The following is a 15,978-nucleotide window of genomic DNA, read 5'->3' as shown; positions in this document are numbered from 1 at the left end:
TTCATTTTGCTTCAAAAAATTTATTTCTATAAACATCCTGGCACTTGGCACCATGTGATTTTTGTAAACACAAAGAAAAAGATGGCGAACACAAAAAAAAATATATAAACACAAAACACATTAAATACTTGTACACAGCCATGAGCAAAACGTCTTATATCGTATAATGCAATCATTCAATTAAAAACAGGTCCAACACAATGAAATAGTTGTTTGCTCATACACATATTTCTGGTACATCTATCATTTGCAAACAACAGACGTTTTAACTGACTATACTCAACTCACTGTCAAATGCTTAACACGATCATCATGCAATGCTCCTTTTATACATATGTGAAAAATATCTTTAAAAGCACGGGGTGTCCCAGAAATCAAACTAAAGTTGCAATAATTATTATACATATGTGAAATATCTTAAAAAGGATGGGGTGTCACAAATATCAAACTAATGTTGCAACTTCTTGAAACATTTGAAAAAAAATTAAATTACGGGTATATGGAAAAGTATTGTAAAACCGTCTCAATTTCATATTTTCTGAACACTTAGATTTTAAAGAGATTACCAATTCATTTTCCTTACAATCAAGATAAAAAATAATAATCAGCATGTACATGTACCTTATAATAAACACTTCCCCCTTGAAAGTTGATATAACAAAGAAAAATGGTCTGTGCCCTACTTGAATTGTGTCGAAGAAAAAAAAAGGAGGTAATATTTAGCACTTGATGATGTAAATGAAAAACTTAATGTGTTTAAAACACTTTCAAGTATACACAATCACACACTTATAAAACATCTCGAGCCCTATAACATATTCCTCATGCTGATGCACCATTAAACTAAAGCACTTTTAAAACAATGGGAGGAAAATATATTCATAATTGTGATAAACTAAAGTGAGCAGACACTGTCCTTCAAATGGAGAAATGTAAACATAAAAACATGTCATAGGAAATGTGCACAATACAAAAATCACCACTAGCTATCGCCATTCTCCCAAGTATACAAGAATGTTTGGAGTATTGTCATTTTTTTGTAAATTTTTTCTCTCCATGAAAGACAAGCAGGGCTCTATGCAGTTAAATGCGACCCAAGTTTGAATAATATAATAGTTCTACACGAGACTTGAGGGCTATGCTTTGCCTTTCTTGTGGGTAGTTGGGACGAATTCTGGTGCATCAGGATTCAACTTGCTGGAGAAAACCTGCAGGGGAAAAAGAAATTATTAAAAACTTAATGCATTAAATTAACAGTCAAACCTTTACCTTACAACATCAAAAAAAAAACTTTCAAGATACTTAACATCTAATATTCTTCTTAAGTTACATGCACCAAATCTGCGATTCCATAATTTTGTATCGAATTGCAAGAATAAAAAAACTTTTGTTGCGATTTCATGAAGTTGACGACAGTCGATCAACAATATGAGAATGAGATTTTGAAATTTGCAAGAAATGATCCTCACTGTGATCATTTGTAGCATTTAAATTTAAAAGGAATTTATAGTATCCAAACATTCAAATTTCCATGAGGTAAAAATATTTAAATAATAAGTGCATGGTTGGGACCTAATATTTATTTTAAAAACATGTTACCAAAAGTTTTGATGTGACAATTACAAAATGTACCCATTCAGGTTACTACTGATGGAGAGCCTGAACAAGATCTAGAGCTACAGATGTAGGTTATATGGACTTCCTCACTTAATGTTCATCCATCATAGTTTGGATCCAATTCAAAGTTTACAGGCAGACATCTATTTTGAACTTCAATAACCTTATTTTGGATTTTGAAATTGTTGCCTAGTGAACATAAAAGGAAGTAGACATCCCGGGTAATTATAATAATTATAGCAGAATGCATCCTGTATGTCCGGCTACATCAAGGGATAGGATTTCCTTCCCTCCCCCCTTCTCCGATTTACAAATAACTTAACACCAGTCATTTCTATAGTAACTACTGAACTTAAAAGGCTTTCTTGGTAGCAGTCTGAATTAAATAACGCTTTCACTAGCTTTCTTTTTTAATGTATGACAAAGGAACCTGTGTCAAGATTTGATTTTAATCATCAGGCTACAGTCTTCATTGTGTCATTTATGTAATTTGAAATATTATAATCACAAGATCAAGTGTCATCAAATTAAGCATTGTTCAAAAGTCAAACACATTTTTTGGTTTGATCATTTTTGAATTTATATAATTGTAGTTATCGTTAGATGGTGATGACAAATTGACACTGGATTATAATGAAGGATGGTGGATCGAGCCAATTCATTTTTACAATTCCTGTGATTTTCATGACAATTTTATACGAGTTGGAGTTACTATAGATATATATCAAAATCAACCAAATAATAACAGAATAATCAAATTACTGACTGATGTTCAGTAGGGACCATTTCAAAAATTGTTTGTATTATTTTTCTTTTTCAATTGAACATAATGGGGAAAAGTATTCTTGTGAGAAATAACATGATTTTTAAAAAATCTGCAATAGATTTCCTATCCAAACTGAAATATGATACTTTTATGATGATTTTGATTAATATAATTTAAAAAATGATCATGTTATCATTTTTTTTTTTAATGAATCACAAGACAAAGAGAGATGAGTCGTTATTTAGCTTCAATTTTTCATGAGAAGTACTGCACAATCTCAAAGAGAAAGCTGAATGTTTTTTTTATAATAAAAAACTTCAAAAAGTGGATTGGAATGTAAATTGTGATTTGTTTACTGGCCCAAACTCTAGATGCTGTTAATTAATTTATGTAGATGGTTAATTATTAAATACTTGAGCAAAAATAAAACTTATTATTAATAGATCGAACTTTGACATCCACGACATTAAATTGCGTACATATGTTAAGGAAGGTAGCGGGTTTAAAATTTTGCGCCCTCTGCGCAGGGTATTGCGCATTAACTGTTGTAAAACACAAGTTTAAAGTAAAATGTTCATTGATAAAGGTTATCATGTAACGTTTTTATTTCAGAAAAATTACTTATCAAAAAATTATTTTAAGTGAAATGAATCGTTAGAATAATGTCAGAAGTATTTTAATTTTTTCGCCGCTTCTTCAAAATCGACGTTATTGTCGTCGGAGTCAACGTCTTAGGATGACGGCAGTTGAGACTCTGACGTAACAATGGACAAAAATTAACGTCGTGCATCTTCTATTACAGCGTCAATAATTAAAATCAAAATTATAATTTGCAAAATAAAAACATATACATTCTGTGTGAGTGGAAATGTATTTTTTCTTCTAAATAATACAAATAAAATTAAATTTGATTTGTAAACATCCTTTTGTTTCATACAATTCTATAATGTAAAATGGCTGGCACGGCACGTTTATAGGATCAAACTATGAGGACGGATAGCCTAAAAACCATCCGGTCAATTTCGTTTTCATTTGGCAAAAAGTTTACTTAAATGTTAACCTTTCATTGCTGAAAATTTAAAGAAAATCGTATGTTTGTAATTTTTTAAATATGAAATTGAAAATGAAAACCCTCATTTTCCTGTATAATCCTATATAAAATGTTGGTGATGAATCGGACATACGACCAAAATTTGAGCGGGACAAACAGATAAACTATCTGGTCAATTTACTTTATATTTTGCACAAAGTTTACTCATAAGTAAAAAATTTAAAGGAAATCGTATGTTTGAAACATTCTCCCCCGAGACTCCTTAAATAAAGTTGAAAAGCCTATTTTAGCATGTTAATAGCAAGCTAAATAATACCAAGGTCAGCCACTTCTTTAATTACGCTATTTAAAGTGTGTATTGATGACATAGAGCAGCATGACATTGCATCATAACCAAGTTTTTATTGAGTTTTAGTGATTGTGACGTCATATTAAAATTTCTATGTTCTTGACAATCATTTTTAGATGAGCAGTATATATACATATATCTTCTTAAATGAATTAGGTCTGTTGTCCATAAGATGCATCTTTAGAAAAAAACCCTGAGTGTCATTTACAAACCTTGTTGTGACTATCCATTGTTGAATGGGGGTGGTCAGGATATGATGAGGAAAAGAATATCATTTCTCTCTCTTCTTCCTCTTGTAGCATCTCCTCAAAACACGCCTCAATGAACTCTCCCTCCCAGTATTCTTCCTCTACCTTAAAAATAAACAAATTAACTGTTATAAGTATTAGAACATAAAATGTTAATAAACAACTCGATAGTAATAAGCTCGATCGAAGGCGCTAGTATACCGAATTGTTGAAATTTTATCTCATATTTTTAAAAATAATGACATTGAAAATCTGACCTTCAAACTTAATTTGAAAAGGGGCCGTCTTTTATAATTTTTAGCCAAATAGTATATAGTGAACGTACACTTTGAAAAATCTAAAATGATGAAAGATTTTTTTAAATCAAAATGTACTTTAATCCACATTAATACTGACAGGTATCCAAAATATTATACCATGCACTCATGCAATCACAAATTTCATTATGTACTATATATACATGTACTATCATTCAAGTTCAAGTTGTATTTCATATATGATTGTTTCATTATTGAATGAACTTAAACTTGTCCTATTTGGGCATTGAGATGTAAATTGAGAAAAATGTAGTTTTTTTCACTTGAAATTTATGATGGTTGCGTACAACTTGTAATGTTGCTAATTTGGCAGGAAAATGCATCAGCTACACATTCCAGGTGTTGGCCAAAGGGGAATAACTTGAAGGGAAATTTATGTCTGATGATAAGGAAACTTTTTACTGAGTATATAGTTACTTACTATGTATACAGTATATGCAAACACATGATCATTAGAATACTCAAAACTGAATACAAGTACATGTACTAATATACATAATTATGGTATATATTATACTTATAGAAAATATTGGTCGCTGTATACCATCCCTAGCCTGACGGCTCTCGGGCTGACGGATATACAGCGACCTCAGGCTAATTATATGGGATGCAATATAAAAATTGCCATGTAATAATCTATATAAACAATAGTATATATCATTGAGATGTTGATAACCATCCCAAAAGGCCCTGTGTGCTTTAATTTAGTAAATATCGTTAGGATAAAAGGATTTAATTTGTGAAGGATGCTATTGACATTTACCGGTAAATATCTGTAACATTAGTTTTGTACAGAAACATTTCAGTGTGTTTTTTGACCTTCGATTATAAAATAAGTTCAAGGTCACGGCAATTAAAATTTTCGTGAATACAGAACAACTATTAATAAATGTAATACAGTATGTATACATTTTGCTATACATTTTATGCACCATATTTTGGCCTATTAATATGGCTTAATTAATTCTGCTGAAATGTATGTAAATTAATTAGTTTATCGCCAATTGTCAAACACTTAGAAATGCTCTGTATCAAATCTGCGCCAACATGTTGAAGAATTAAATTCTGCCAAATAATGTTCACACTAAATATATCATTCTGGATAAACTACATTGATGAAATCTGATGATTGGACAATGGACAGACTATAAACGTAAATCCGCATACTTAGTAGATAAATTACAGAGCAGGGCTTTCCTTGGTATTATAATTTTGCTATATTATATTAAATAGATCACTGCATTGATACACATGCATGTACATGTGTGCAGCTTAGCCATATACAAATGTCAGCTGGAAAATAAATCAACAGGGGCATGTTCAACATAGCGATCGAGCGCTCACCAAAATTCGTATTGCGGGTATAGGGAATTTTGGCGAGACGAGTATGTTGAACTCCCCTCAGATGGAACACCAAGACCTAGGATTTTGTCAAATCAATGTCCATATGTATGGCTTCCGGTCAGAAAAATTTGGATAGATGACCTGGGAGCTACAATTCCTTATGTGTAAAAAAAGTCGAATTAACTAGGCTATACCTGTCTATCAAACTCCTCCAGCTCTTGGTCAGCCATCCACTCAAACTCGGAAAAGTCCAAGTCCTCATTTCCGAATGGGACTAGGTTCTCAACCTCGTCTTGGAGGTAGGCAGGTAATTTCATATTCATTTTACTCCTTATACTTTATCTCTGAGAACAAAAAATAAAACACACACATGACGTATTTAATGATTACATTATATCAGCCTGCCAACAATTAATGTACTCTTAAATGTCTTTGCAAGCTACATCTTGCATGATGTACATTGTAGCTGAAGAAAATATGGGTAAATTGACATTAACTGTCAAATTGAGAGTATATGTCTATATGCATGCCAGTTAGTCAATATTAATTAACATATTCTTCTCATATAGCTACATTTCTGCAGCTAGTTGTCATTTTGTCATGGTCATACTGAAAATATATCACATTATTTCAATAATGTTCACACATCTTTGCTAGCCCTTAATTGGCTTTAACGAAGATGTGTTCACAATGTATTAATTTAAAGATAATTTTGAGACATGATCTTGAAACAGCCTGGTAAATTATTAATATGCTTCCAAATTAGTCATCCTTAATGCACACAATGCCTGATAGACTTGGTTTATGTCATATCTAAAAAATATTGCACAATAACTGAGACACACTGTCGATTTTCCCCACATGATCAGCGTTATATTTATCGGCCTAGAAGATACTATAGTTTTGCAGTTAAACTGATTAAGACCTAAATATTATGTGCCACTCTGAATTCATCTAATTTTTTGGACCCGTACCCACGTATTTATTATAGTTATACGTGTACATGATGTGATTCATATTTAGCCAAGTATTTTCAAAACAGTTACAATCAGTAACGATCTCCATCATCTTAATCTTTAGATTTACAAGAGTATTTATTTATTCATTTTATAAATGTTTATTTATAAACCATAAATAAACCCACAATAAAAAACTTCGTGTAATCAGTTGTAAAATAGATCTATGGTTGTTTACAAACACAGAGAAATTCAAAACTAGGTCACGGAGTATTTTGGATTTGACAATGATTCCAGCGATAACTTCGTAAATTATCAGGTATATATTTAGTTAATTTTCCCTTTGCTACGAATTGCGGTTATTATTAATCACTATCATGGATGCCTGAACCAAAAACTCACCCGTTCTCTTTGTCAACAAATTTCTTGATGGTCAATGTCAGCTGTGATGACAAAGAAAAAATAGTTCTTTCGTTCGGTAAATATAATGGCTTAAAGAGGTTAAGACGGTAAAAATAAAATGCTTCATATAACGATAGTTCGTAATCGAGTTGTATTATTAGTGAGAATTTTGTAATTTTTGCAAAATACTGCTATGTTGGTGCGCATTAATTTAGCCAGGGATTGTTTGTAAACAATGAGTCTCCGAAGGGGGGAATTCGGAAGGAAATCATAAATCAGCGGAATATCGAGCCCGACTTTATAGCAATACCTGTTGTCCGGATTTCCTAAGCGCTGTGGTGTCTGTACGGCTGTTCTTGAACAATTCAACTGAATTGAGAGTTATCAGCCTTTTTATCGAGGCAGGACATTCAGTTTAAACCAACCTCACGTTTTGATCGATTAACCCTCTAGTGCCCAAACACAATTATGTCAGTCAGAAAATTCTGACTTTTATAAATAAAACTTGCATCATCATTTTTAACAGGAAATCGGATAGTTTAACGCAATATCTCAATTTTTCTACATTTTACAGCCTGTAGCATATATGCTACATTTGGCATTACCACTTCATGTTGCATATATGATACAAATACTCGAATAATTCAAATTGAAAATACATTTAATTTGCTAAAATATTTTAATAACTGACAACAATTATAAAAAATAAACAAAAAACAGACTTAAAATTTTTAAGCATAACCAGCAAGGTCAAACTAGAATAACCAATTGTCAAATCTGAACAACTCATATATATGGCACTAATGGGGAAGCATTGTTGAATGTTTCATTTTCGTGAGAAAGCTGTAAAACAGTTTCTGTCTTTGTTAGACAAAGATGAGCACACAGGCACCTGACATTTTAAATTTTTGTCATAATAGAGATAATACCCTAATAATAGTAATACACAAGGTACCCATCGCCGCCATCTTGGATTTATTTCAAACTGTCACATCAGGTGAAATTTTTACTTAAAACTCATTGGTTAATTATTTTTTGACCTTCTTAATCTCCCGATCGGTCATTCAACATCTAAGCTTACAATTAATTAAACCAAAATGGTGCATTACACCTGACATTAATAAAAATCATCCTTCAACCTGCACCTACTGCTCTAGATATGAAACAAAAGGCTAAAGGGGGACGGAATTTTTCTGCATTGCGTCAGATATACTAGTATTTGAAATCGTATGGTCAGGAACCATGAGTTTGAAAATTGGAGTGGAGTAAGCAATCCATCAGGGGGAGCTTCCTCAGGTTTTCCTTTAAAATCAGTGTATGGGTCTTTGTACTGCTGGTTTGAGCAATTCCATTCCTGGTTTTGCAGCTGAGGTACATGTAGTACATCTAAATGGTCTGCATCTTCAGTTATTTCACATAAATTCAATTCCCTGAGAGGAGGATCACTATGATTTTTATACTATTTCTCTCCTTGATGTAAGCTGCTTCCAAGGGGGGGGGGGGGGGGGGGGTGTATATATTAGGAGTCAGAATCACAGTTATGAACAGAGGAAGGCTTTTGATTTTTTTAGTTGATATAAAGTCTCAAAATCATGAGTCAGATGATTCATATTCACTGATAAGAAAATAAATAAACATTAAAAATAAACATCCAAAGTAGAAATGAATGATTTATTTGCAAAATACAGAATTACTAATGCAAAACCTGTATATTGATATCAGGATAGTTTGTGTTTTATTTAACTGTAAAGCAAGTGTTTAATGCCCAGTGTTTCATATGTGATACATAGATTTACCTTAATATTATTCATTGATAAGCAAAAAATAAAAACAATCTTTCGAAATAAATTGTGTAGTATTTACTGTACATAACAATACACATCACAAACAACTGTTTATTTTTCAATATTCAAGTTATTTGCAATGTTTAAAGTGCCCAAAATTTAAATGAGCTGTATTTTCTGTAAATGCCCGGTGTATCATATAATATACAAAAAAATAAATTCCCGATGTATCACATATGCAACACATCATTTCAAATAAATTTTTGCATTCAGTTATGTATTATTTTAGGGATTTTTCATACTCCATTCAATTATTTGATCCTTTTGAAAGATATTTTTAAGTGTTCTTACAAATACTCACTATGTACTCTAGAAATTGACTGAGGAAACTCTGGCTCTGTACAGTGTTATGTTCTTCATGGAGGCAGCCATGTTTGATAGGGTAAACAAGTCATGTGACGTAGAGTTAGGTTAAAATCCAAAACTAAACTTTGCTAATATGATAGTGGAGAGTTCAAATCAAAGGGAGATAATTTATTATATACAATAATTATCATTAAGCATATTATCCAAGTCCATGTAGCATATATGCTACATGGGGCACTAGAGGGTTAATTGAGGTCACTGAAAACACTGGGCCTACTGAAAAGAAATCACACCATTACATTGTAGTACTACAAACAAGAAGTGTTCATGGAAGTTGACATGTGGTCAGCTTTGAACCTTAGATCCTTTATTCAATTGGTTCAACCAAGAAGGTGCCAAAAGTATCGACCAGTTATGTATAAACACTCAGGCATAATTGATCAGATTTGATTTTTTTTTCAGATTTGATTTTTTCCAAATCTAATTATAATGTCGGAAGTAAAGCTGGAAGTTCCTGTAAGAAGCAGAGCTCTTAAAGAAACAACAAGAGTAACTAAAATAAAAAGATGAAAAAATCGAATTATTCCTGGTACGACTTAACAAAATCTGAATGATTTTAAGTACGACTTAACAAAAACCTTTCCGATTTCAAGAACGACTTAACCAAAAAAATCCGAATGTGTTCAAGTACGACTTAACAATTATTTATGGTACAAGTTAATTTTACTTTGAACATTACGCTATTTTTTAAACCAAGGACGCGGAATCAAAATTTCCGGAAAAATCAATTTTTAGACCCCAATATCTCTGTAATGCATCGTCCGATTTTCAAAAGGATTTCAGTGTTAGATTCAACCTAATAAGCTCTACAAAACACATATTCATTTTTGATTTGATCAGAAAATTCATTTTTTCGAAAAATTTGTTTCACTTCCGGTTTTGACCGGAAGTGACAGATTTTCATTTCGAGCCTTATTACAGAGGTAAATCGACCAAATCATAAACATTGAAAATTTCAAGTCTCTATCTTAAAGCGTTTTTGAGAAACGCCGCGGACAAAATGACTTTTTGAAAATTTTAAAAATGACGTAACGTAAAAACGGAAGTGACGTTGTCAAGAAAACTTTAACATCTTTCAGGGATAATAGTTTCACATTATCTCTGAAAGTTTCATCAAAATCGGTTGGAAACTTTTTGAGTTATAAAGCCGAGAAGGAGTCAGAAAAAAAAAGAAAAAGTATAATAATAACTAGAGCAAAGCTCGTTGCAAAGCAACGAGTGGGTCTTCCGTTAATGTCGGAAGTAAAGCTGGAAGTTCCTGTAAGAAGCAGAGCTCTTAAACCAATAACAAGAGTACCTTAAATAAAAACATGAAAAAATCGAATTATTCCTGGTACGACTTAACAAAAACCGAATAATTTTACGTACGACTTAACAAAAACCTTTCCGATTTCAAGAACGACTTAACAAAAAAAATCCGAATGTGTTACAGTACGACTTAACAATTAATTTTTAGGTACAAGTTAATTTAACCAAGAACTTGATACTAGTTTCTTAACCAAAAACGCGGAATCAAAATTTCCGGAAAAATCATTTTTTGAACTCGTATATCTCTGTAATGCATAGTCCGATTTTCAAACGACTTTCACTGTTAGATTCAGCTTAATAAGCTCTATAAAACACATATTCATTTTTGATTTGATCAGAAAATATATTTTTTCGAAAAATTTGATTCCCTTCCGGTTTCGACCGGAAGTGACAGATTTTCATTTCCAGCCTTATTACAGAGGTAAATCGATTAAATCATAACCATTGAAAATTTCAAGCCTTTATCTTAAAGCATTTTTGAGAAACGCCGCGGACAAAATGACTTTTTGAAAATTTTAAAAATGACGTAACGTAAAAACGGAAGTGATGTTTTCAAAGAAACTTAATAAACTTTGAGGTATTATAGTTGCACACAACCTCTGAAAATTTCATCAAAATCGGTTGTAAACTTTTTGAGTTATAAAGCCGAAAAGGAGTCAGAAAAAAAAATAAAAAGAATAATAACTAGAGCAAAGCTCGTTGCAAAGCAACGAGTGGGTCTTCCGCTCATGTCGGAAGTAAAGCTGGAAGTTCCTGTAAGAAGCAGAGCTCTTAAACCAATAACAAAAGTAACTAAAATAAAAAGATGAAAAAATCGAATATTCCTGGTACGACTTAACATAATCCGAATGATTTTAAGTACGACTTAACAAAAACCTTTCCGATTTCAAGAACGACTTAACAAGAAAAATCCGAATGTGTTCAAGTACAACTTAGCAATTATTTTTGGTACGAGTTAATTTTACTTTGAACATTACACTATTATTTAAACCAAGGACGCGGAATCAAAATTTCCGGAAAAATCAATTTTTAAACCCCAATATCTCTGTAATGCATCGTCCGATTTTAAAACGGCTTTCAGTGTTAGATTCAGCTTATTAAGCTCTACAAAACACATATTCATTTTTGATTTGATCAGGAAATTCATTTTTTCGAAAAATTTGTTTCACTTCCGGTTTCGACCGGAAGTGACTGATTTTCATTTCGAGCCTTATTACAGAGGTAAATCGACCAAATCATAGCCTTTGAAAATTTCACGCCTCTATCTTTAAGCGTTTTTGAGAAACGCCGCGGACAAAATGACTTTTTGAAAATTTTAAAAATGACGTTACGTCAAAACGGAAGTGACGTTGTCAAGAAAACTTTAACATCTTTGAGGGATAATAGTTTCACATTATCTCTGAAAGTTTCATTAAAATCGGTTGGAAACTTTTTGAGTTATAAAGCCGAGAAGGAGTCAGAAAAAAAAAGAAAAAGTATAATAATAACTAGAGCAAAGCTCGTTGCAAAGCAACGAGTGGGTCTTCCGTTAATGTCGGAAGTAAAGCTGGAAGTTCCTGTAAGAAGCAGAGCTCTTAAACCAATAACAAGAGTAACTAAAATAAAAAGATGAAAAATCGAATTATTCCTGGTACGACTTAACAAAATACGAATGATTTTAAGTACGACTTAACAAAAACCTTTCTGATTTCAAGAACAACTTAACAAAAAAATCCGAATGTGTCCAAGTACGACTTAACAATTATTTTTGGTACGAGTTAATATTACTTTGAACATTACGCTATTTTTTAAACCAAGGACGCAGAATCAAAATTTCCGGAAAAATCAATTTTTAAACCCCGATATCTCTGCAAAGCATCGTCCGATTTTAAAACGGCTTTCAGTGTTAGATTCAGCTTAATAAGCTCTACAAAACACATATACATTTTTGATTAAATCAGAAAATTCATTTTTTCGAAAATTTTGTTTTACTTCCGGTTTCGACCGGAAGTGATAGATTTTCATTTCCAGCCTTATTACAGAGGTAAATCGATCAAATCATAACCATTCAAAATTTCAAGCCTCTATCTTAAAGCGTTTTTTAGAAAAGTCCGGGACAAAATGACTTTTTGAAATTTTTAAAAATGACGTCACGTCAAAACGGGAGTGACGTTCTCTTTAAAACTTTAATATTTTTGAGGGACGCCAACTTACAAAAATCTCTGAAAATTTCATCAAAATCGGTTAAACACTTTTTGAGTTATGAAGCAAAAAAGGAGTCAGAAGAAAAGAAAAAGAATAATAATAACTAGAGCAAAGCTCGTTGCAAAGCAACGAGTGGGTCTTCCGTTAATGTTCGAAGTAAAGCTGGAAGTTCCTGCAAGAAGCAAAGCTCTTAAACCAATAACAAAAGTAACTAAAATAAAAAGATGAAAAAAATCGAATATTCCTGGTACGACTTAACAAAATACGAATGATTTTAAGTACGACTTATCAAAAACCTTTCCGATTTTAAGAACGACTTAACAAAAAAAATCCGAATGTGTTACAGTACGACTTAAGAATTATTTATAGTACGAGTTAATTTTACTTTTAACATTACGCTATTTTTTAAACCAAGGACGCGGAATCAAAATTTCCGGAAAAATCAATTTTTAAACCCCAATATCTCTGTAATGCATCGTCCGATTTTAAAACGGCTTTCAGTGTTAGATTCAGCTAAGTAAGCTCTACAAAACACATATTCATTTTTGATTTGATCTGAAAATTCATTTTTTCGAAAAATTTGTTTCACTTCCGGTTTCGACCGGAAGTGACCGATTTTCATTTCGAGCCTTATTACAGAGGTAAATTGATCAAATCATAACCATTCAAAATTTCAAGCCTCTATCTTAAAGCGTTTTTGAGAAAAGTCCGGGACAAAATGACATTTTGAAATTTTTAAAAATGACGTCACGTCAAAACGGAAGTAACCTTCTCTTTAAAACTTTTACATTTTTGAGGGACGCTAACTTGCAAAAATCTCTGAAAATTTCATTAAAATCGGTTTAAAACCTTTTGAGTTATGAGGCAAAAAAGGAGTCAGAAGAAAAGAAAAAGAATAATAATAACTAGAGCAAAGCTCGTTGCAAAGCAACGAGTGGGTCTTCCGTTAATGTCGGAAGTAAAGCTTGAAGTTCATGTAAGAAGCAGAGCTCTTAAACCAATAACAAGAGTAACTAAAATAAAAAGATGAAAAAAATCGAATTATTCCTGGTACGACTTAACAAAATCCGAATGATTTTAAGTACGACTTAACAAAAACCTTACTAATTTCAAGTACGACTTAACAAGTTTTTTTTGTACAAGTTAATTTTACTTTGAACATTACGCTATTTTTTAAATCAAGGACGCGGAATCAAAATTTCTGGAAATATCAATTTTTAAACCCCAATATCTCTAATGCATCGTCCGATTTTAAAACGGCTTTCAGTGTTAGATTAAGCTGAATAAGCTCTACAAAACAGATATTCATTTTTGACTTGATCAAAAAATTCAATTTTTCGAAAAATTTGATTCACTTCCGGTTTTGACCGGAAGTGACAGATTTTCATTTTGAGCCTTATTACAGAGGTAAAACGACAAAATCATAACCATTGAAAATTTCAAGCCTCTATCTTAAAGCGTTTTTAGAAACGCTGCGGACAAAATGACTTTCTAAAATTTTTTGTTTAAATGACGTAACGTAAAAACGGAAAGGTCGTTTTCAAAGAAACTTTAGGATCTTAGAGGCATAATAGTTGCACATAATCTCTCAAAGTTTCATCTCAATCGGTTATAAACTTTTTGAGTTATAAAGCCGAAAAGGAGTCAGATTCAAAAGATGTCACCTTTGACCTTCCAAACTGTGCTTGTTGCACCATCAAATGTCAGAAACTTAGCAATGTAAAGTTTATTATATTTCTGTGAATATTTCCTATGTAAAATTACAATGAATAAACATGCTATTCCATCTAACTGTGAAATAGTTTCTATGCTATCTGTCCATAGTGAATAGTCAACGAAAGTATTCACCAGCAGCATACAATTTCCCTTTTTTAAACTCGGAACACCTCTGGTATAATCCGATCACAGCATTAAATTCAAAGTCCGATAATTCTAATTTGTTTATCATCAAGAAATTCTGCATCGCCAACAAATAAAGTTTTCTTCAGGATAATAATTAAGATATCTATAGCTATTTACTGACAGAAAGACAGACTAAGACTGTTGTGTTGTGTGAGGATGACAGACAGTTTATTGTCCCCCTCAACAGCAACTATTTCACTTGGCTTCGCCCCATGAAATAGTGGCTGTCTTGGAGGACAATAAACTTGCTATCATCCTCATACCCAGTGAATAGGTATATAATGTCCCATCCACATAAATTTCGAGTTATATAACCTCCCATTTGTAACCTGCAATTTCACAGTGTAAAGTCAACACAACAGTCTTAGCCGCAAGTTTCACCATTCAATTCGCATGTACGTATTAAACATTAGGGGTTTTCATATTGCATACCAATTCCAACAAGGGAGATCCCTCTAATGATGATCATTAAAATTCATTTTATGAATCTTAGCAACACTCATAAGCCTTCAATTGTGCAGCATCTCTTAAGGTGGCTCAAAACACCTTGAAATATTTTCTCAAATCAGCAGAAAATTACTTGATTATGATAGATATCATAATTGATAAGAAGTGTTTAAGTCAAATAGGCAAAAAATATGCAAATTTGGATGAACAATTACATTTTCAAAAATTTAATTCAATAAACAGTAACAAAAGCTCCAGGCGGACTAAAACTCAAATGCTTTAGAAACCCAATACTTTAACCATTAAGCTATGACGGTATACAACCCAATCAAACGATATTAAGAGTTCAACAAAACATTTAAATCGCCATCTTGTGAAGTAGTGTCTTAAAAAGTATAAGTCTAGGTGTAGTGATGTACCTTAATTTTACAAAAATATTAACGGGTACTTTATCCGAATGGTCCCTTGCTACCTTTAACTTAGTACATTTTATGAACAGATGTCTTTGTCTTAGAATAAGAAAGCTAATGCAATTCTGAGAAAAAAGTATACCACATATTGACAATTCCATTGAGGTTTAATAAACATATGGCCATTTAAGTGAACCCACCATTTCCAATTTCTTTTACTCAACACAGATTTACAGGGTTCTCCTTAGTAAAACATCTTTACCTGACCTTTTAGAGGTCAATTGTTGTTCAACCACCTTTAATAAGAAACCTTATTCAATACAACATACATCTACATGATATAATCTTGATAAAAGCATCACATAACTTAGAAATGCCCTTACATGTATACCCACCCCCTATCTTTTGATTTTCATAAAAAGTCATGGTTTGAAATCTTTTACCTAATTTTCTGAAACTTGTGGCAA

The 15,978-nt window shown here is 32.1% G+C and overlaps 1 protein-coding gene across 2 annotated transcripts; it reads right to left on the bottom strand.

The window, feature by feature from the left end:
- On the bottom strand, nucleotides 1–7,483 carry LOC128180881 (polyadenylate-binding protein-interacting protein 2-like). 2 transcript variants are annotated; one of them, XM_052849056.1, is made up of 4 exons: nucleotides 7,361–7,483; nucleotides 5,887–6,036; nucleotides 3,996–4,136; nucleotides 1–1,208 (listed from the first exon to the last, which is right to left on the bottom strand). In XM_052849056.1, the coding sequence occupies exons 2-4, from the start codon at nucleotides 6,013–6,015 to the stop codon at nucleotides 1,137–1,139; spliced, it is 342 nt and encodes a 113-aa protein (XP_052705016.1). In that variant the 5' UTR covers nucleotides 6,016–6,036; nucleotides 7,361–7,483; the 3' UTR covers nucleotides 1–1,136. The 2 variants fall into 2 exon arrangements, with proteins under 2 accessions (XP_052705016.1, XP_052705014.1); XM_052849054.1 differs by lacking the exon at nucleotides 7,361–7,483 and adding an exon at nucleotides 7,051–7,230.
- Between the last annotated feature and the right edge of the window lie 8,495 nt (nucleotides 7,484–15,978).

This window comes from Crassostrea angulata, chromosome 4, assembly GCF_025612915.1.
Source record: "Crassostrea angulata isolate pt1a10 chromosome 4, ASM2561291v2, whole genome shotgun sequence".
NCBI lineage: Eukaryota > Metazoa > Mollusca > Bivalvia > Ostreida > Ostreidae > Magallana > Magallana angulata.
This window is presented reverse-complemented; position numbering and strand designations above follow the sequence as displayed.